The 17,730-nt window shown below is 32.3% G+C and overlaps 2 protein-coding genes across 2 annotated transcripts; both read left to right on the top strand.

Annotated features, from left to right (window-relative positions):
- Nucleotides 1-240: 240 nt before the first annotated feature.
- On the top strand, nucleotides 241-5,288 carry LOC132279051 (sugar transport protein 5). The gene is made up of 4 exons (XM_059780973.1): nucleotides 241-460; nucleotides 2,172-2,491; nucleotides 3,102-3,725; nucleotides 4,780-5,288. The coding sequence occupies exons 1-4, from the start codon at nucleotides 328-330 to the stop codon at nucleotides 5,200-5,202; spliced, it is 1,500 nt and encodes a 499-aa protein (XP_059636956.1). The 5' UTR covers nucleotides 241-327; the 3' UTR covers nucleotides 5,203-5,288.
- An 8,644-nt stretch (nucleotides 5,289-13,932) lies between these two features.
- LOC132279156 (protein CURLY FLAG LEAF 1-like) lies at nucleotides 13,933-15,078 on the top strand. The gene is made up of 2 exons (XM_059781087.1): nucleotides 13,933-14,230; nucleotides 14,452-15,078. Exons 1-2 carry the CDS (start codon nucleotides 14,012-14,014, stop codon nucleotides 14,914-14,916), a joined length of 684 nt encoding a protein of 227 aa, XP_059637070.1. The 5' UTR covers nucleotides 13,933-14,011; the 3' UTR covers nucleotides 14,917-15,078.
- The last annotated feature ends 2,652 nt before the right edge of the window (nucleotides 15,079-17,730 follow it).

Genomic DNA, 17,730 nt, shown 5'->3' with positions numbered 1-17,730 from the left:
TTGTAAGTAAAGAAGATCAAATTTCGTATCAAAATAAATAAATAAATAAAATCAAATACAATAATGAGATATTTTTTTAATAAAATTTTCATTTCCCATTTTATTAAGTCGTTAAGAGTAGGATTAAACTTTTATTACTTATAAAAGGTGGAAAAGAATTTTTTATTTTTGTAACAGCTATTTCGTTAGATGTAACGTGCCACTGACCTCACAGAATTTTGCTAATATATGCATACAACCAACGCTTTTGTGTGTGTGTCTGTGTGAGAGTGTATTGACTGTTTGGACAGCCAGAAACAGAGAGAAAGGGAGAGAAATTAAGAGCGAATGGCTACAGGGTCATTTGCCGTTGACGGACATGTCAGCGGCTTTAATGAGAGGATCACTGCGTCCGTAGTGATCACCTGCATCGTCGCTGCATCAGGTGGCCTCTTGTTTGGCTACGATATCGGAATTTCAGGTTCGCGCCTCTTCTTTTATTTATTTTTTCCCTTTAAAAATTAAAGTTCCTTTTGCTTGTCTTTTGTCCTGTATATTATACATTTGTCAAGAAAAAACACACACACTCTCTCTTTCACACACAGAGACACACAGTATATATGTATATGCAGTGACGGACCCAGAAAATTTGGTGAGGGGGGGCGAATTTTTAATTTGTAGGTACAAAATTATATGATGGGTTCATTTTTATAATTTTAATAGGATTTTTTTCATAAATTTTTAAAAAATTTAAGTATAAAATGAAAAAAAAAAAATTCAGTGGGCAAATTATAATTATAGTGGGGCATCTTCATAAATTATCAAAATTTGAAATATAAAATGCTAAAAAAAAAAGAATCCAGTGGGGGCGAATTGTAATTTTAGGTGGGCATTTTCATAAATTTTAAAAACATTAAGGTATAAAATGAAAATATTAAAAATTCAGGGGGGGCAGATGCCCCCCTAGTCCCCTGCTGGGTCCGTCCCTGTGTATATGTGTGTGTATGACATTGAGCAATTGTGGGTGTTAGTAGATGAAGAAAGAACTAAAAACTCAGGTTCTGAAATGTCTTTCATGCATCAAATTAGTTAAGTCAAGCCATAGTGTTGACTGTTAGATGAATATTGAATCCATATCAAACAACCACCATACATGTTTAAGTCCTCTCTCCTGTAAAAAAAAATTTATTTCAAATTTTTTTTTTGACAGATTGATTTGTATAAATTGAAATTATTTATCAGCTTTGTGGGGTTAATGTTAAATCTTTTTAATATCTTTTTGGGAAATAAATCATTTTAGTATTTTTAATGTTAATTTTAACTATTTTAGGGCCATGTTAAATATGATTTTCAAAAATTTGAGGGCTCAACACAGCTCAGCTTCTGTGTTTAGCCAATCATGGAAATGAATAATTTATTTATTTATTTTGAAAATTAGATAAAATGTTACCCTAACAAACACATTACTCAAACTAGACAATAAATTAAAATGGGGAACAAGAATTGATTTGAAAACAGTGCGAGTGACTCAATTCACCACTATATAATCTAATTACTTTGAATTTTCACCAAATAATTAGGAGTACCAAGAATTTGTCTGCCCACATGGTCTCAAAAGGATACTTTTGAAGAAGAGAAGATATTGCAGGCACATGATATATATATATATATATATATATATATATATATATATATATATATATATATATATATAATGGGCACAAAATATATAAAGTAAAAAGAAAAATTTAAATAAGGAGAAAAAGAAATAATGTGATTTCATAAAATAAAGTTTTAAAGATTCCAAATTGAAATTATTTATGAGCTTTGGGGGGGAGGGGTTAATGTTAAATCTTTTTCATATTTTTTTGGTAAATAAATCATTTTAGTAGTTTTTAATGTTAATTTTAACTATTTTAGGTCGGGTTAAATAGGATTTTCAAAATTTTGGGGTACTCAACATAGCTCAGCTCCTGTGTTTAGCCAATCATGGTGATGAATAATTTATTTATTTATTTTGAAAATTAGATAAAATGTTACCCTAACAAACACATTACTCAAACTAGACAGTAAATTAAAAGTTAAGTTGGTGAATTATTAATATTGAGCATAAAATCAGAAAATAAGAGTACTAGTGAAAGCAATTGGCTTCAACAAACTAACAAATTTACCTCATTTTCTGTCAATTACAGGAGGTGTGACAACCATGAAATCATTTCTCCAAAAATTCTTCCCATCGATTCTGAGGAACGCGGCAAATGCCAAAACGAACATCTATTGTGTTTACGATAGCCAGGTTCTAACTGCATTCACATCTTCACTATACATAGCAGGGTTAGCTGCCTCCCTTTTGGCTAGTCGCCTCACAGCAGCTTTGGGCCGCAAAGGCATCATGGTGCTGGGTGGTTGTACCTTTTTGGCTGGTGCTGCTATCAATGGTTTTGCTGAAAATATTGCCATGCTCATCTTGGGTCGTATCATGCTCGGATTTGGAGTTGGCTTCACTAACCAGGTAACTGGATGTTATCAATTGCTATTTATAACTAGAGGTGCAATTTTGAGCTGCTTAAAACAGTAGCAGGTTTGTCTAAATTGATAATCCGCTAGCATATTTTATATATTCTATTGTAATTAAGGTCCTTTGCATTGAAATACGGTTCTGTTGGCTCATGTTTGAATATTATAGGGTATCCACCCCTCGAAGATGAAAGATAAGGTCCTTTGTATTGAAATACGGACTTAAGGTATAGCTAAGCAGTTGTATCTCATATGGCACAGAAATTTCTCATGTTACATTAGGTTTGCAGATTAAATGAACACAGAAGAGAATGTAAAGAAAATTAAAGGAAAATAGGATAGAAATCATAGAACTCTTTTATTGGTAATAAAGAAATTCTATAAATATATATATCTTCAAATTTTGTAAGTTGAGAAAAACAAAGGATCAATGGAAGAAGCAAAATAAAATGTGGAATCATACTTTTGACAGTAAAAGAAAAAAGATGAAAATACTTAGGAAAGTAAGGCAGAGGTTTTTATATTAATGTCATTTGGTTTTTCTTTTCCTAGTTTGCGATTTCTTTGAGAAATTCATTGATGACTCTTCCATCATTTCCATGAAGGCAACTCCTGTTTTCCTCTCAGAGATGGCGCCACCAAAATGGCGCGGTGCATTTGGGACAGGCTTCCAATTCTTCATAGGCATTGGGGTGTTGACAGCCAATTGCTTGAATTATGGCACTGCCAGGATCAGCTGGGGCTGGCGTCTCTCCCTCGGCCTTGCCGTAGTACCAGCTGCCATCATGACATTTGGTGCACTTCTAATCTCAGACACGCCTAGCAGCCTTGTGGAGCGTGGCAAGGTAGCACAAGCTCGTAAATCCTTAAGCAGAGTTCGAGGAAGTGACGTTGAAGCTGAGCTAGCTGATCTTATTAAGTATAGTGAAATGGCAAAAGCTGCAGACCAGGAGCCATTTAAGACAATATTTGAAAGGCAATATCGGCCTCACCTTGTAATGTCCATTGCCATACCATTTTTTCAACAACTCACAGGGATTAACATCATTGCTTTCTATGCCCCTGTCCTCTTTCAGTCAGTGGGCTTTGGAAGTGACTCGGCTCTAATAGCTGCCATTATACTAGGAGTGGTTAACCTCTGCTCAATCCTTGTGTCCTCTTTTGTCATTGATCGTTATGGTCGAAGATTTTTGTTCATGGAGGGGGGGATTCAAATGTGCATCTGTCAGGTATGCATTCATATCAGTAACTTAATTAGAATTATTTTTTTTCCCTTTTCTTTCCCCGATAAATAACTTAGTTAGAATGTTGCATAAAGAAGTATATCATTAGAGTGCTTTCATGTGAATGCACTCTCATCAACCGTTGAGGGGGTGCTACTCTAACGGAAAAGTAGCACCAAATTTAGCCCTTAGATGTATGCAGTGGGAGCTGAGAGCCCTTCGGTGCATGAATTCGGTTCTTGTCATAGGTTAGCTAGAGAAGCATTTTCCTTTACTTATATTATATGTAAACTAATGCTGGGTACTCTATTTGATATAGGCCTAGAGACGAAAAGTTATAGTTCCACTTATTGTAGGGCTACTCGGGTCCAATCAAACCTAAAACTTGATCGGCTTATGTTTGGGGGTTGAGCCCTAATGTCATGATGATTAGCATTCAACTTGTACCTTCAAGCCCATTCCAAATTGACTCCATGACCACTGGTTGATTCTTGTAATTGGTTCTAATTCCTATTAGGGATTTTATTGGGTGGGTGTGCATTGGACTGAGTTTGATTCAAGATCCAAATCGACCCAAAATTCATTTTATCGGATTTGGATTATAAGTCCGAATTTAAAAAACGGACAATGGGTTGGATATGGATCATGCCAATAGGATCTGACTTAAGTTCAGACCCAAATATGGATTCTGACATTAACATTGGGGATGAGGGTTCTTGTGTTTAGGGACAGTTATATTATACATAGATGGTTCGTTGGCCATTTAATAAGAAATGGAGGAACCAACCAGAAATTCAGTTATAGGTTAATGTCAAGCCAACACAGTTTACATTTTGTTCAATATTCTGCATAAAGATATTATACAGGTAAGCTAGTAGCAAATGGATCTATATATATATATATATATATACACACACACACACATCCAACATTGAATCAAACAAAGGCTTCACTCTCTAGGCAGTTATTCCTAACGCATGTTAGATTCAAGCTAATTTGAACTAAACATTCTTACAAATTGTTATTGACCTTTGATTTTCTGGTGGCATCTTTGTTGAAGGCGATAGTGGCAGCTGTGCTGGCCGTGGCAGCGGGTACTTCTGGCACCAAGCACATCAGCAAGGGTGACTCTATACTAGTACTTGTGCTAATGTGCTTATATGCTTCTGGTTTTGGTTGGTCATGGGGGCCTCTAAGCTGGCTCATTCCAAGCGAAATATTTCCAATGGAGATCCGAACAACCGGACAAAGCATAAGTGTTGCTGTAAACTTTGCTACCACATTTGTGCTGTCACAAACGTTCTTGGCTATGCTATGCCACTTCAAATTCGGTGCTTTCCTGTTCTACGCATGCTGGATCGCCGTGATGACCATTTTCGTTTATTTTTTCATGCCGGAGACTAAAGGGATCCCTTTGAACTCAATGTATGCTGTGTGGGAGAAGCATTGGTACTGGGGTAGATTTGTTAGGCGTCAGCCTTAGACTAGTACTTATCTGCATTGTTGAAAATGGTACCACTGCATTGTAAGATCCATATGTGTAATCTAAATTAAGGGTCTTTTGGAATTTATTCTGATGGTGTTATTAAAATTGTTCATTTAAGAAATATGAGAAAAAAATGAGTATTAAAACTGTGAAAGGTATGTGGCAACAACAATGGAAAGATAATACCAACAACCATTTTAATTAAACTTCTGATTGTGAATTGTGCTGTATTGGTGGACATCAGAGTTCAACAAGAATTTTGGAAAGCAAAAGCACAAGGTACAGTGGACAAAGACAACCATATGCACAAGCCTGCAAATACCTAACCTCCATCATCCTCATTTACATGGCCTTTAAAAACAGCCTTTTTAGCTCATGAAAATAATACTAAAAAATAAGCCTAAAAATAAAATTTCTCTAAAAATTCTCAAAAAAATAGAGAAAGAAACCTAATAAAATAAAACTACTAAATATAAAATATGAGTGCAACCCAAGTTCATTTAGACAACGAAAAAAAATTCTGAAATATTCGAGAGGCTTCTTATAGGACAGAAGAACTTCGTTTTGAGGCCCTAAATGATGGTATTTTGCCGAAAACGGCGTACATCAAAGCATAGCAGTGAGTCTTGCTCGTTGGACCATTTTCATTAAAAAAACTATTCTGTTGGGTAAAAAATGGACACCTCGGGATCAATCCAAAAAATCTGTGAGCATGTCTGTTTGGCCATGTGACAGTACAAACGGGCCCTAAAGGCTTCGGCAATTAGATCTACATCAGAATATATCTTTGGTTTTACCGTTGTAAGCTTTAATGCTTCCCTTAATTCAGAAAATGCCAGCATATATAAATGTCGCTGCTTGTGGAAAAGGCTTGTTTCGTTGTTTTAAATTTGGCACTGGATTGTGTTTGAATCCACTAGCAAAGTTGCTCTAGTTGAACAAAGAAACATTATAGTTTCAAGTCAGATGTTGACCTTCCAGCTTTAATATTGTCTGTTGCCAACCCATGGATGAGAAGTTCTGGACCCTTTGAACATAATCTTGATTTACATTCAATAAAAGAGTCAACAAAATCCTCAAATATGTGACTCTGTATATCTGGTTTGCCAGCATTTCTGTACCATACCATATTGAAGTGTAATGAACCAAGAATTAATGTTTAAGGCAGATTAGGTTTACCATAAAGTTCAGAAATGTGGTATTCTAATTTACAATACCACTACAACAAAGTTGGTAGTTGGACCAGATTTTGTTGATGGACACAAGAATATTTGAACCATTGTCGGCATCATTCAATTTCAAATCAAGTAGGCCATTATAGAATGTGTAGTTTTTATTTTTATTTTTATTTGATGTGTCATAATAAATTTATACAAAAAAAAAATTGAACTAATTATTTTAACTTCAGCTATTATTTTATATCTTTTGCATATATATATATATATATATATATGCCAATAACAACCAATCACTTGTCATGCCCAATCCCACTCAATTTTTACAAACCTACTTAACATAGAATTGATTCGTTAATAAAATGAGAAAGAGTCATTTATCGGGAGGGGGGGGATGAGAAAGAGGGAGAAGAGATAAAATATACTGATATGGCTGTGTAAAAAAGTTGTGCAAAATACACAACAATATTACACATTGGTGTGGTGGCAATGTACCTTAACATATTGTTTGAGATAAAAAAAAGTTTTATATATTGTGTATATTTTACACAAAATGATTTTTTAATAGATTGTTTGAGATGCTCTAATGATAAAGAGTACGACGGTCGGATGGATATTTGACTAATTTTATATGAGTAGATGCTGATATCATCATAATATCAGAAATATTAATAACATCATGATGATGTTAGCCTCCACTCACGTAAATTAGTCGGAGTTAGTCGACTTTCAGACTCCAAATTATTATTCTTATTGAAGAGCTCTTGAACACATTATTTTATTGGATAAATTCAGTCCCAACTCTATAAATGGTAAAAAGATTAGACATATAATTTTTCTTAGTCAAATTGTTGAGATTTAATTTAGGATTTATCTGACTAATTTGACATTCTTACTGAAGGAGAAAGGATGTAAAGTAATGCTCTAGCTATTTGTTTATCATGAGAGGGCATGAATTTTGTAAACCAATAAATGGTCAAAATTTGATGAATCTTGTTTGACTTGAATTTATAAGTACAATTGAAATTATATTTGAAGTCCAAGTTAGGTTTGAACAATGAATCATGTCTAACGAGAACCTGTCAAAAAAAAAAAAATAATAAAAAAGAAGAAGAAGAAGAAGAAAAGACATGAAAGTCTTGTGCGTAAATTCTTGATACTATTTAAAGGTTCGAACTTGAGACATCATGCTAGCAATCTTAGCAGATTAATGTTGATGAATCTCGTTTGACTTGCATTTACAAGTATAATTGACATTATATAGAAATTCATGTACCAAAAAATTATGTGATCAATGCAATCAGATTGAAGTTTTTCTCTGTCAAGAAATTTGAATGCCCATTTGCAGAAGAAATTGCGGCAAATTGGAATCTCCCATCATCATTTTATGAGCTTACCCACTCAAATCCTTTCTTCCATTTCACAACCACCCACCACGCACACCCTCCACCACATACACCACCACCTCCGCTCAACCACCTTCAACCATACCCCAGTAATGTTGGTACTTTATGATTTGTTGATTCATCCCACCCGAGGATGTGTTTGAAGGTAGTTACATACCTGTGTGCAGAAGGAAGTATTTTGTTCGTCTGTGGGTTAGTCATTGTTTGGGCTTCTAATTGCGTTCTTTGGGCCACATTAGTGGATACTTGTTTTTTTTCTTTATTGCCCAGTTCTGCAATGTTTGGGCTGAGAAAATGCCCTCATTTTTTTTGTGTCTACTCTTTCTTTTATGAGAATTACTTAATTACAGAAAAAGAAAAGAAAAGAAAAGAAATTCATGGACCATTTATCCCCATCGAGACTAGTTTATGAGTCAAAGTTGGGTTTGAACAATCATATGGAATAAAAGTCAGGTGAACAGCTTACAAATTAAAATGAAATATGAAAAGAAATGACATCAAGGGTATGTATATGTGATGCGAATGTCGTCCCTAGACACTAAAACAATTGCACCCAACAACCAACAGAGTCTGACTGTCAACTGGCCACAGATCTGTGAAGGGTACCCTTTTAAGTCTAGTTAGAAAGGTAGGACCCTTGGTCCTGATACAGATTTTACTATAAAAAAAAAAAAAAAAAAAAATAGGACCATCAGTTACCGTAAACCCTGATCATAAATAAATGAATGGTTAAATGTTCATTTGACCACTTATGAGACATATGCCTGCCTTGAACACAAAAATTGGTTCACAAAATATGTAGCAGAAATAAAGACGTTAAGGTTATGAGGTCCTTATTTGCTAGTTATTTCTTACGTTGACTGGTCAAATACTGGTCAAATAGTATTGCATGCAATCCAATAAGTAATTTATTAGGACATCTGAGCATTTTGTAAGATGCTGCATGCAGAATCATATGTATACATGTAAGATGCTGCAGAACCATACGTACACACACACACACACACACACAATGTACCTATACTCACCAATGAGAAAATATATGGAAAGGAAACAGGAGATTATGTCCCAAGCCATTGAATCATTTAGGTTTTACAATCACATCCAATGACGGGGAATCCCATAAGTATGGTAGCCCGAGCTATTTTAGAATTCTATTCTACATCACATTTTCTCGATCTGTTTATTGGTGAACCAAAGTAAGGTTAACAAAAAATGTTGAATGGAAAGTTCTTAAAATTCTTTTTAGGTTTATGCATCATTGATAATATTTGTAAAGGTCATGAGTTACGGATCTAATAGTCTAGTGAAGATTCTCCGCTAGACTTTTGGGCCTGAATAACAATGTTTTATTTGTAAAGACAATAAAATACAATTTTATTTCTCCTAAAGGGATTTGTAATAATCTCATAGACTTATATATGGGCTATATAAACACAATTCTTGTTATTCTAAATAAAAATTCATTTTTGTGGAATCACGTATGAAATATAGAGATGTCACATGCATGAGAGTTTCCAAACTTACTCGTACCCATTCTTATGTGACTTTACATGAAGAAATTAGCCAAATACTACATATTCATATTATAGTAGCCTGCATTCACATATCCAAATGTAGTGTCACGCCATGGGACCTGACGAGATTTTGTTATATAAAAAAATCTAGTATTAATGTCCAATAAACATTATATATATATATATATATATATATATATATATATATATTATTTATTTATTTATTACTTTGGGAAACTGGAAGTCAACTTGTAGGAAATACAATCAATATAATGGTAAATGAATTATCGATATAAATGGTAAATGAATTATATAAATGGGTCTAAATATCATTACCCACAATAAAAAATTGTATATAGGGCAAGGGCTATGGTTCGTGGCCTAACAACTACAACCAGACCTTTATCCATCACGCGTATATGTCGGGGATTACGGATTAGGTGATATCTCTGCGCATCTAAGTAGCATAGATATGAATATATACATTCATAGAATAAATTTAAAAAAGGTAAGACACGAGTACAATGTGAATATAACTATATATAAATATGAATTCTAATTTATATATATTTATTGGGTAAGAATATTATAAAATCTTAATTCATTTTTGATTTCTATACTGCTGTTTGATAAAATTGAAAATTAAGTATTGAAAATTTTAAGTACTGAATTTTAAAGTGCTGAAATTTTTAGTGCTGAATATATTAATCTGTAAACTTGTTTGATATTGTATTAATTTTAAGCACTGAATTCATTAAGATTGTTTGTTAAATGCAAAAGCAAAAATTTGAATGTTGTATATATTACATTTTTGTCTTGAATATCTTATATACATAATATTATTATAAAAGATATTATATTAAAACATAAACACATATATAAAAGAATGAATTTCACCAAAGAAATATATTAATTTAACAATGAATATGAATGTCAAAATTGATCATAAAAATTTCAAAATCAATATATAAAATGAAAACTTATGAAAATGAAATATTTATGAGAAGGAGAATAAAATTCACTCACAAATCATTCGATTTTTATTTATATAGTAGGTTTGTATTATAATTAACAATGGTGTGAGGGTTTCATTGCATGATTGTTGATTATAAACTTGAGTAAGCCATATAGTTTATATATATATATATATATATATATATATATATATATATATTTATATTTTGCTGAATATTATTTATATTTACATTATTTGAGAAGAAAAGTACAATGAAACCTTTGAGAAATTGGGGTAAATTTAAAAAAAAAATCAATCGGAACGGAATAGAAATACAAAGTGGAAATAGCTAGAAAGTCCATCAATACATTTAATTTCAAAAGTAGCGTCAATACTTTTAATTTCAAGAGTTGAAGAAGTGAAGGACAACCTAAAAATATAATATTTGAGGGTAACAAAATATTTTAAAACCTAATTAAAATCAGTTACCGTCTTTTGCGATAAAAGTTAAGTAAGACCCGTAACGCTTAAAATTTTGGTCTGTTTTAATCTACTGTGTAACATTTTAAGTGGTAACCTAAATGTTGTCAAATACGCTAATTTTAAAAATTTGTTGGGTGTTAAGTGCTGAATAACGATATCAAATAAAGTTATTCTAAAATGATTTAGAAAATGAAATTACTTCATTATTTATATCATCTGTACCATTAATTTGTTTTAAATGAACAAGTATATATAATGCCAATAATTATTAAAAGAAAAAAGTTAAACACTTTATAACGTGTTTATATTATTTTCAAAATTACCAAATATGACTGTTTTACATTTGTTTGTGTATATAAAACTTGTATTAAAAATGTCTGGAAAGTGTCACTTTAAGCGTTTGAGAAGTGTCCAATTGCTTCAAGTGTTCAAAATAATAAATTAAATTTTTTTTAATGAACAAATATATAAATATCTCTGAATTGTGTGAGAGAACGTGTGCTGGGAGATTAAAATATGAAAATTGAAGTCTTTTAATTGCAGTAGATGAATTTTAATAAGATGTTACAAACAAACCTAGACATGACACCAAGTGGCCTATGATCTAAATCGATCTAATAATTGAAGTTGCTTCTTGTAGTTATTCTCGTACCATATGGTTTTGAAGCCCAAAATAATATCTAATACCATATTTTTTCAATTTTGAGAGAAGGGGAGAGGTTAACTTAAATGAAAGGAAGTAGAGGTGGGTTGGGGGCATTTAACAGAAACAGGTGGTGAGAATGACGAAAAAGATGTTTGTAGAAAGCGAGGTGTTTCAATGCCCATCCTTCAATTCTGCATTTAAAGTGAATTCAAGATGATTTAATGAAGGCAGGTGGACTTACTTAAACCTTCACACACACAATACACACACACACTCTCAAAGCCTTAAATAGATTTGGCCCCCCTGGATTTTCTATTTCCCTATATTTATTCCAATTTTCAATATAGAAATATAGGTTCTGACTTCCTTACAAGAATGCCCCTCAGAATTTAAAGGAGCTTTTTTAGTGTCTTACTCTTTTGGCACTGGTCATATAGCTTTGTAATCTATTGATCGATCAAGTCCCTCACCAATTTAATTAAGTTAATTAAGTGGTCAGTACCAATAATGCTTTCAAATGCCAGGTTAAGGGTTCGAATCTCTAATAACCATAACACTAACTCATTTTTCTTTAATTTAGTTGATACTCAAATACTTATTTTTACGAAAATTGTTTATCTATGTCTCAAATCTGAGACTTGATGCTTCATGAGGCATCAGGACTTAAGTTCCCACCCGCTAAGCCAACCTAGTGGGATTAACCGTAACACTAACTTATCCTACATGCATTTGATCTATTTTCGTTGAAAAAAAGTTTTACAAATAAAATTCATCTTGATGGTCAAATCAAGAATGCTAGTCAAGATTTTTCATTCATTGAATGAATTGAATAACTTATTCTTATACAATAGACATAAATCCCTCAACTAGCATTGTTATTTGAATTTTAATTCTAAATAAGGTTGTCAATATAATGACAATAAATTTGACAAAGCTAGTGAAGGATTGCAAAGGAAGCAGGTTGCAATTGCATTAGCCAAGGGTGTTTACGTAATTTCAGAATGTGCAGAGCACAAAAGAGTATTAAATATATATAAATGATATAGTAGATAATTTGGGACCAAAAAATTCGGTTGAAGGCTTTTGGTTTTCTAAAGAAAATGTGATATATATATATATATCTATAGAGGTTTGTAGTATATATTAATTGGAAGAGATATTAATTCATATAGGTCATCAAATGTGGTTGTTTATAATTAATAGCTGAGGCCGTTGTGAGCTTTAAAAGTTTGTAGTTCAAAGAACGACTAATTTTCATAGCTCATGGAAGTTGGAGTTATTATAACCATTAAATATTGATAGGCATTCAATTCCTTCTTCAACTGTTTATAGTCTACCACATTTATTGACTATTCCTCTCTCTCTCTTTATCTCTCTCTATCTCTCACTAAACGTCACCGCCTATATATAATAACAAATCCATCTATATATATATACACACACACACACACACATATTAAATTGGCTTTCTTTTCCAGGTAATATATATATATAACGCCGCGTAAGCAAATAGACTGGGTGCAATCAAGATACTATATGTCAGACTGAAAAATCGCAGGGTCTTAGTAAGGTAGACTAAGATTAATGAATTCTTTGACATTAGATATAACATGTATGTCACGAAAATAATAGGTAAGATAATGTAAATTATACATATGTATAGGTTGAACCCATCCTTAAATTCAACGGTAAGGTAGACTAACATTAATGCATTCTTTGACATTAGATATATCATGTATGTCACGAAAATAATAGGTAAGATATTAGATATATCACGTATGACATTATATATGCATAGGTTGAACCTATCCTTAAATTCAACGGGTAATTATGGTTTTTCATTTTCTAGCATGTTGTTGATGAGAACATAATTTCGTTTGATTAAGTAGCGCCATTTCATTCTTGACACACGCAAAATTATTCAAGTTAAGAAATTAGGATGAATAAACAAACCCAAAGACAAACCACAAAATATATATCAACTCACCTAATTACATTTTTCTCATGTATTTATCTACGTACTGTATCTATACCATATATCTATATCAAAATTCTTAGCTGATATGTTTTTATTTGTTAGTTGCAAGTGATACGGTGATTTAGTGAACTCATATTTGAACCGCATCACTTGTATCTAACAATAAATATAAAAGATCGACTTCAACTCATCTATTAGATCATTTTCTTTAATTCATTTGTATTTTTTTTTCATTTTGAGAGGCATTTTCTTGTACATGTTAGTGGGTGTGTATATATATATATCATTTTATAAGCAGTGAATTAACGCATCTACTTTTTAGCGCCAAGAAGTTACCATTAAGGTTATTTAGGGAAGACAGCCATTCAAGCTTTAATTAGAGAACAAGTTGGAGCTATACAGATGAAAACCCAAACTTCACCTGAATACCACGTCATCATGAGGTGGACCGCTTTTTAATTATCCTTCTTTTACAAGTCTTTCTTAGATTCTCTCTTTTACACTATTACCCTCTCCTTCTCTCCCTCTCTCTCTCTCTCTCTCTATATATATATATATAACCACCACCCATAACATTCATCATTTGAATGATACCAGAGAGAGAAATCTAGAGAGAGAAGGTGATCAATATCTTTGTATTGAAACCATGGTTTCCTTCCACACACCCCTCTCACCAACTAAAAGAAACACAATTCCAGAGCTAATTGAAAATCTATCGAAGAAGAGAAAATTGGAAGACACTGAAGTTGAAGAGGTCCTCCAGAGCCCATTCAAAGCCAAAAGCCTCAAATCCACCTTTAAAACTGATCAGCTACGCCTAGAGACTCCCTTGCCTTTGGACTGGCAACGATGCCTCGATATTAAGGTACGTACTTCTCAAATTACTATCAGAATTGGTGTTTTGAAATTGAAATTATTATTATTTTTTCAAATTATAATTTCGAAACACTAGTTTACATACAACGGACATATATTCAGTTTCTGTAATTATTTAAATTGATATATTAATTTAAACGTGCTTAGCCGAGAGTAATACACACATGATATCTTAACATGTACGTTGCTTTGTTGTTTTGAATATTACAGTCTGGACATATACACTTTTACAATACAAGGACTCATAAGAGAACGTCAAAGGATCCAAGGTTAAGCCCAGAGCCACCAAGTAGTCCTAGCCATATGAGCTTAGACCTCGAGCTCAACCTCCCATGTGGATCAGTCACCAAGAACCCTAATTCCGGTAGTAGCTCCGTGAACGACGACATTGATGATGATGATGATGATGATGAGAGGTTGACGGTGAATTCAACCATGAAGAAGAAGAAGAATTCGGGGGGACTAACACGAATTCCGTCGTGGTTGGCGTTCGAAGGAGGAGATGAGAGGGAGATGGTGACTGCAGTGTGCAAGAGGTGTCACATGTTGGTGATGATGTGCAAGTCTTCTCCTGCATGCCCAAATTGCAAATTCATGCACCCCATCACCACCACCACTGATCAAAGCCCTTGCAACTCATCATCATTCAACCATGGACTTAGCCTCTTATGTTAATTACTCTACTAGTAAGAAATTAATCAGAATTTCTAGTGCTCCAAATTAATGTTTTTTTTTAGCATTAATTTATGTCACATATATATGCCACAGCCAGCTTTGTCATGGTAACAGTTATACTTGAATTCTGCAAAGCTTTTTAATTAGTTGGATAATTAAGTACTTTGCTCCTCTTGTGAAATACTAAAAATTTAGAAAATAATAAACATAAAAATAGCTAGAGAGAGAAAATAGAGAGTAATTACCTGAAGACACTAATTCACCGAATTTTCCAGAAAATTATTATATATATATATATATATATATATACACAAGTACGTCAAAATTTGCTTTCTTTAAATTCTATTATGCGTATCTAAGAAAGTGTAGAGTTCTAAATCCACCTTTATGGGCCTGTTTGAGTTCTGATTACCGTCAAATATAGCTTAATTGAGTGGTATTCTAAGTAGAAATTAATTAAGATTTCAAATTCTTATAGTGAGAAAAGAGTGAATGTGTGACCCTGTTATTATTATCAAAAAAAAAAAAAAAAAAAAAAGGGCTGAGTTCTGATCATGCAATTTGAATGAAATTTGTGCATAAACCAAAAGTTTTTTCCTATTTGATTATGAAAACCCCCTGTTCCACTTTAATTCAATCATTTTCATATTTTATCTTAAAAGTTTGACACTTCAATAATAATAATAATTCTTCTTCTTCTTCTTTGAATGAAATTTATGCATAAACCAAAAGGTTTTTCCTATTTGATTATGAAAACCCCCTCTCCCACTTTAATTCAATCATTTTCATATTTTATCTTAAAAGTTTGACACTTCAATAATAATAATAATTCATTATTAATGGGTATTGAGAGTGCAAATTCATAATAAAAACACTCTTATACTTATTTATTTAAAGAGAGTGAGTTTAGTGTATGAAACTTCTGATCTAGTGATCAATGGTTACTGTGCACTGGTCCCGAACTTGATTTCATTATTAAATTATTTCTTAGTATTTAGTGATGAACATCCAAACTGGCCTTGCAAATTATAACAAAAGACTATCAATCTCCATTATATTATCAGATCATTCTCAACAAAGCAAGATTCCTATCGCACCGTATCAATTGGGCATCCGTAAATATTCAACACAACTCACCAAAAATGTTTGATATGATCAGGCAAACGCAAATCGGGGAGATTTATTTTTCAAGATTGATAAATTTAGGGTCCAAAATTGGTCTACTGTAGTGGCAATCTAATTTCCCACATATATCTAAGCCATCAATCATATTACTATAATGAAGCAAGCAGTTTTTCATAGAATTGTCATGTGCATGAGACACATTTTATGTGACTGAACCACCAAGTGATCATATAGAAAAGTGCCTTCCGCAACAAAAAATATATATATATATATATATCTCTCTCTCTCTCCATACATATATATATATATATACACACACAGAGGTCAACGTGCACATATTAAATTAATTCGATTAATTTTATGTGAATAATTGATATTATCATGACATCAAGATATTAATGAACAGTGGACGATGCAATTGATGAACATATACAATTCAATTGACAAGATGACAAAATGTGCTAGTAAATGACTAAATGTCATATGAAATTTGGAACCCAATTCACTCTATGAAAAAAAGTTAAATACAAGCTAAAATATGAAGAACCCACAATTATGAGCATGTGAACGATAAACTCTTCCCTCTTTTCAAGTGTAGATAATTTTTAGTCTATGTGAAAGCTTCAAGCAGTTCCATGATAGAGCTTGTTAGGACGGTAGCACGTATTAGATTTCTGTACTTGTATGTATGCTTTAAGTGTGTTCCTTCCCATGTATTTGTTACTTTGTTGAAAATAAGATCTTTTTGTTTGTCAGGTAAAAAAAACATATATATAATATTCTTAGTCCAATTTTTTTTGGACTTATGCGAAGGGGCATTTTATATGGTATCTTGGGAATTGTCTTAAAAAAAAGAAAAAAGAAAAAAGAAAAATAAGTGTGAAGTGTACACCCATGTTAAACGCTATTGTATTTGAAAGTTTTGTTTCAAATTTTTTTTTCTTTTTCTTTCTGCAATAACTTAAAGTATGAGTACTAACTCATATTATGGAATGGAGGGAATAATTCATAATTTTCAATACATGACACTTATTATGAAACGAAGGGAGTAATAATATTATGGAGTAATATTAGTTTTGAATAACCATTGAGTTAACCAAGACATCAACATGTGGAATTTGGTATTACAGCAATTGGATATATAACCTTTGCAAATAAGCTTTTTTCTTTTTAATTATTTTTTGGCGAGTAATGTTGCAATCTTATCTACCAACTATATAATACTTACCCATCCTTGCACTAACTTTAAATGGATAATGAATTAAAAGAGTACCCCGTTCTTTATTAAAATATACTTCTGAATCATAACAGAGCATGTTTTCAACAATGAAATTGAACCAAATGATGGAAGAAAACGAGCCTTTTCCTTTTCTTGATTCTTAAATATCATTAACTGTTTTGTTAATTTATAAAGGTGCAAAAGGCTTTTTGGCAAAAAATAAAATAATAAAAAATCCCTACAATAGCCCAAGGGTGGATATGGATAAATTAGAAGCCCCCATGCTATTGTTGCGTAAACACACAAAACAAAATAACTGAATGTTTTGATATCAATTGTTATGGTAGAAATTAAAAAATAACGATATTCGAAGAATAAGTACAAGCAATCACAACGAATTAAAAAAAAAAAAAAAAAAAAATCACACACAAGAATACAAGATATACGTTGTTTACTAAAAAAAAAACACT

The sequence above is a fragment of the Cornus florida genome, unplaced genomic scaffold, assembly GCF_030987335.1.
Source record: "Cornus florida cultivar Cherokee Brave unplaced genomic scaffold, ASM3098733v1 CherokeeBrave_3.0.0_Hap2_Chr10, whole genome shotgun sequence".
In the NCBI taxonomy this organism is placed as follows: domain Eukaryota; kingdom Viridiplantae; phylum Streptophyta; class Magnoliopsida; order Cornales; family Cornaceae; genus Cornus; species Cornus florida.
The sequence above is the reverse complement of the archived record's forward strand: the minus strand, read 5'-3'. Positions and strand labels throughout refer to the sequence as shown.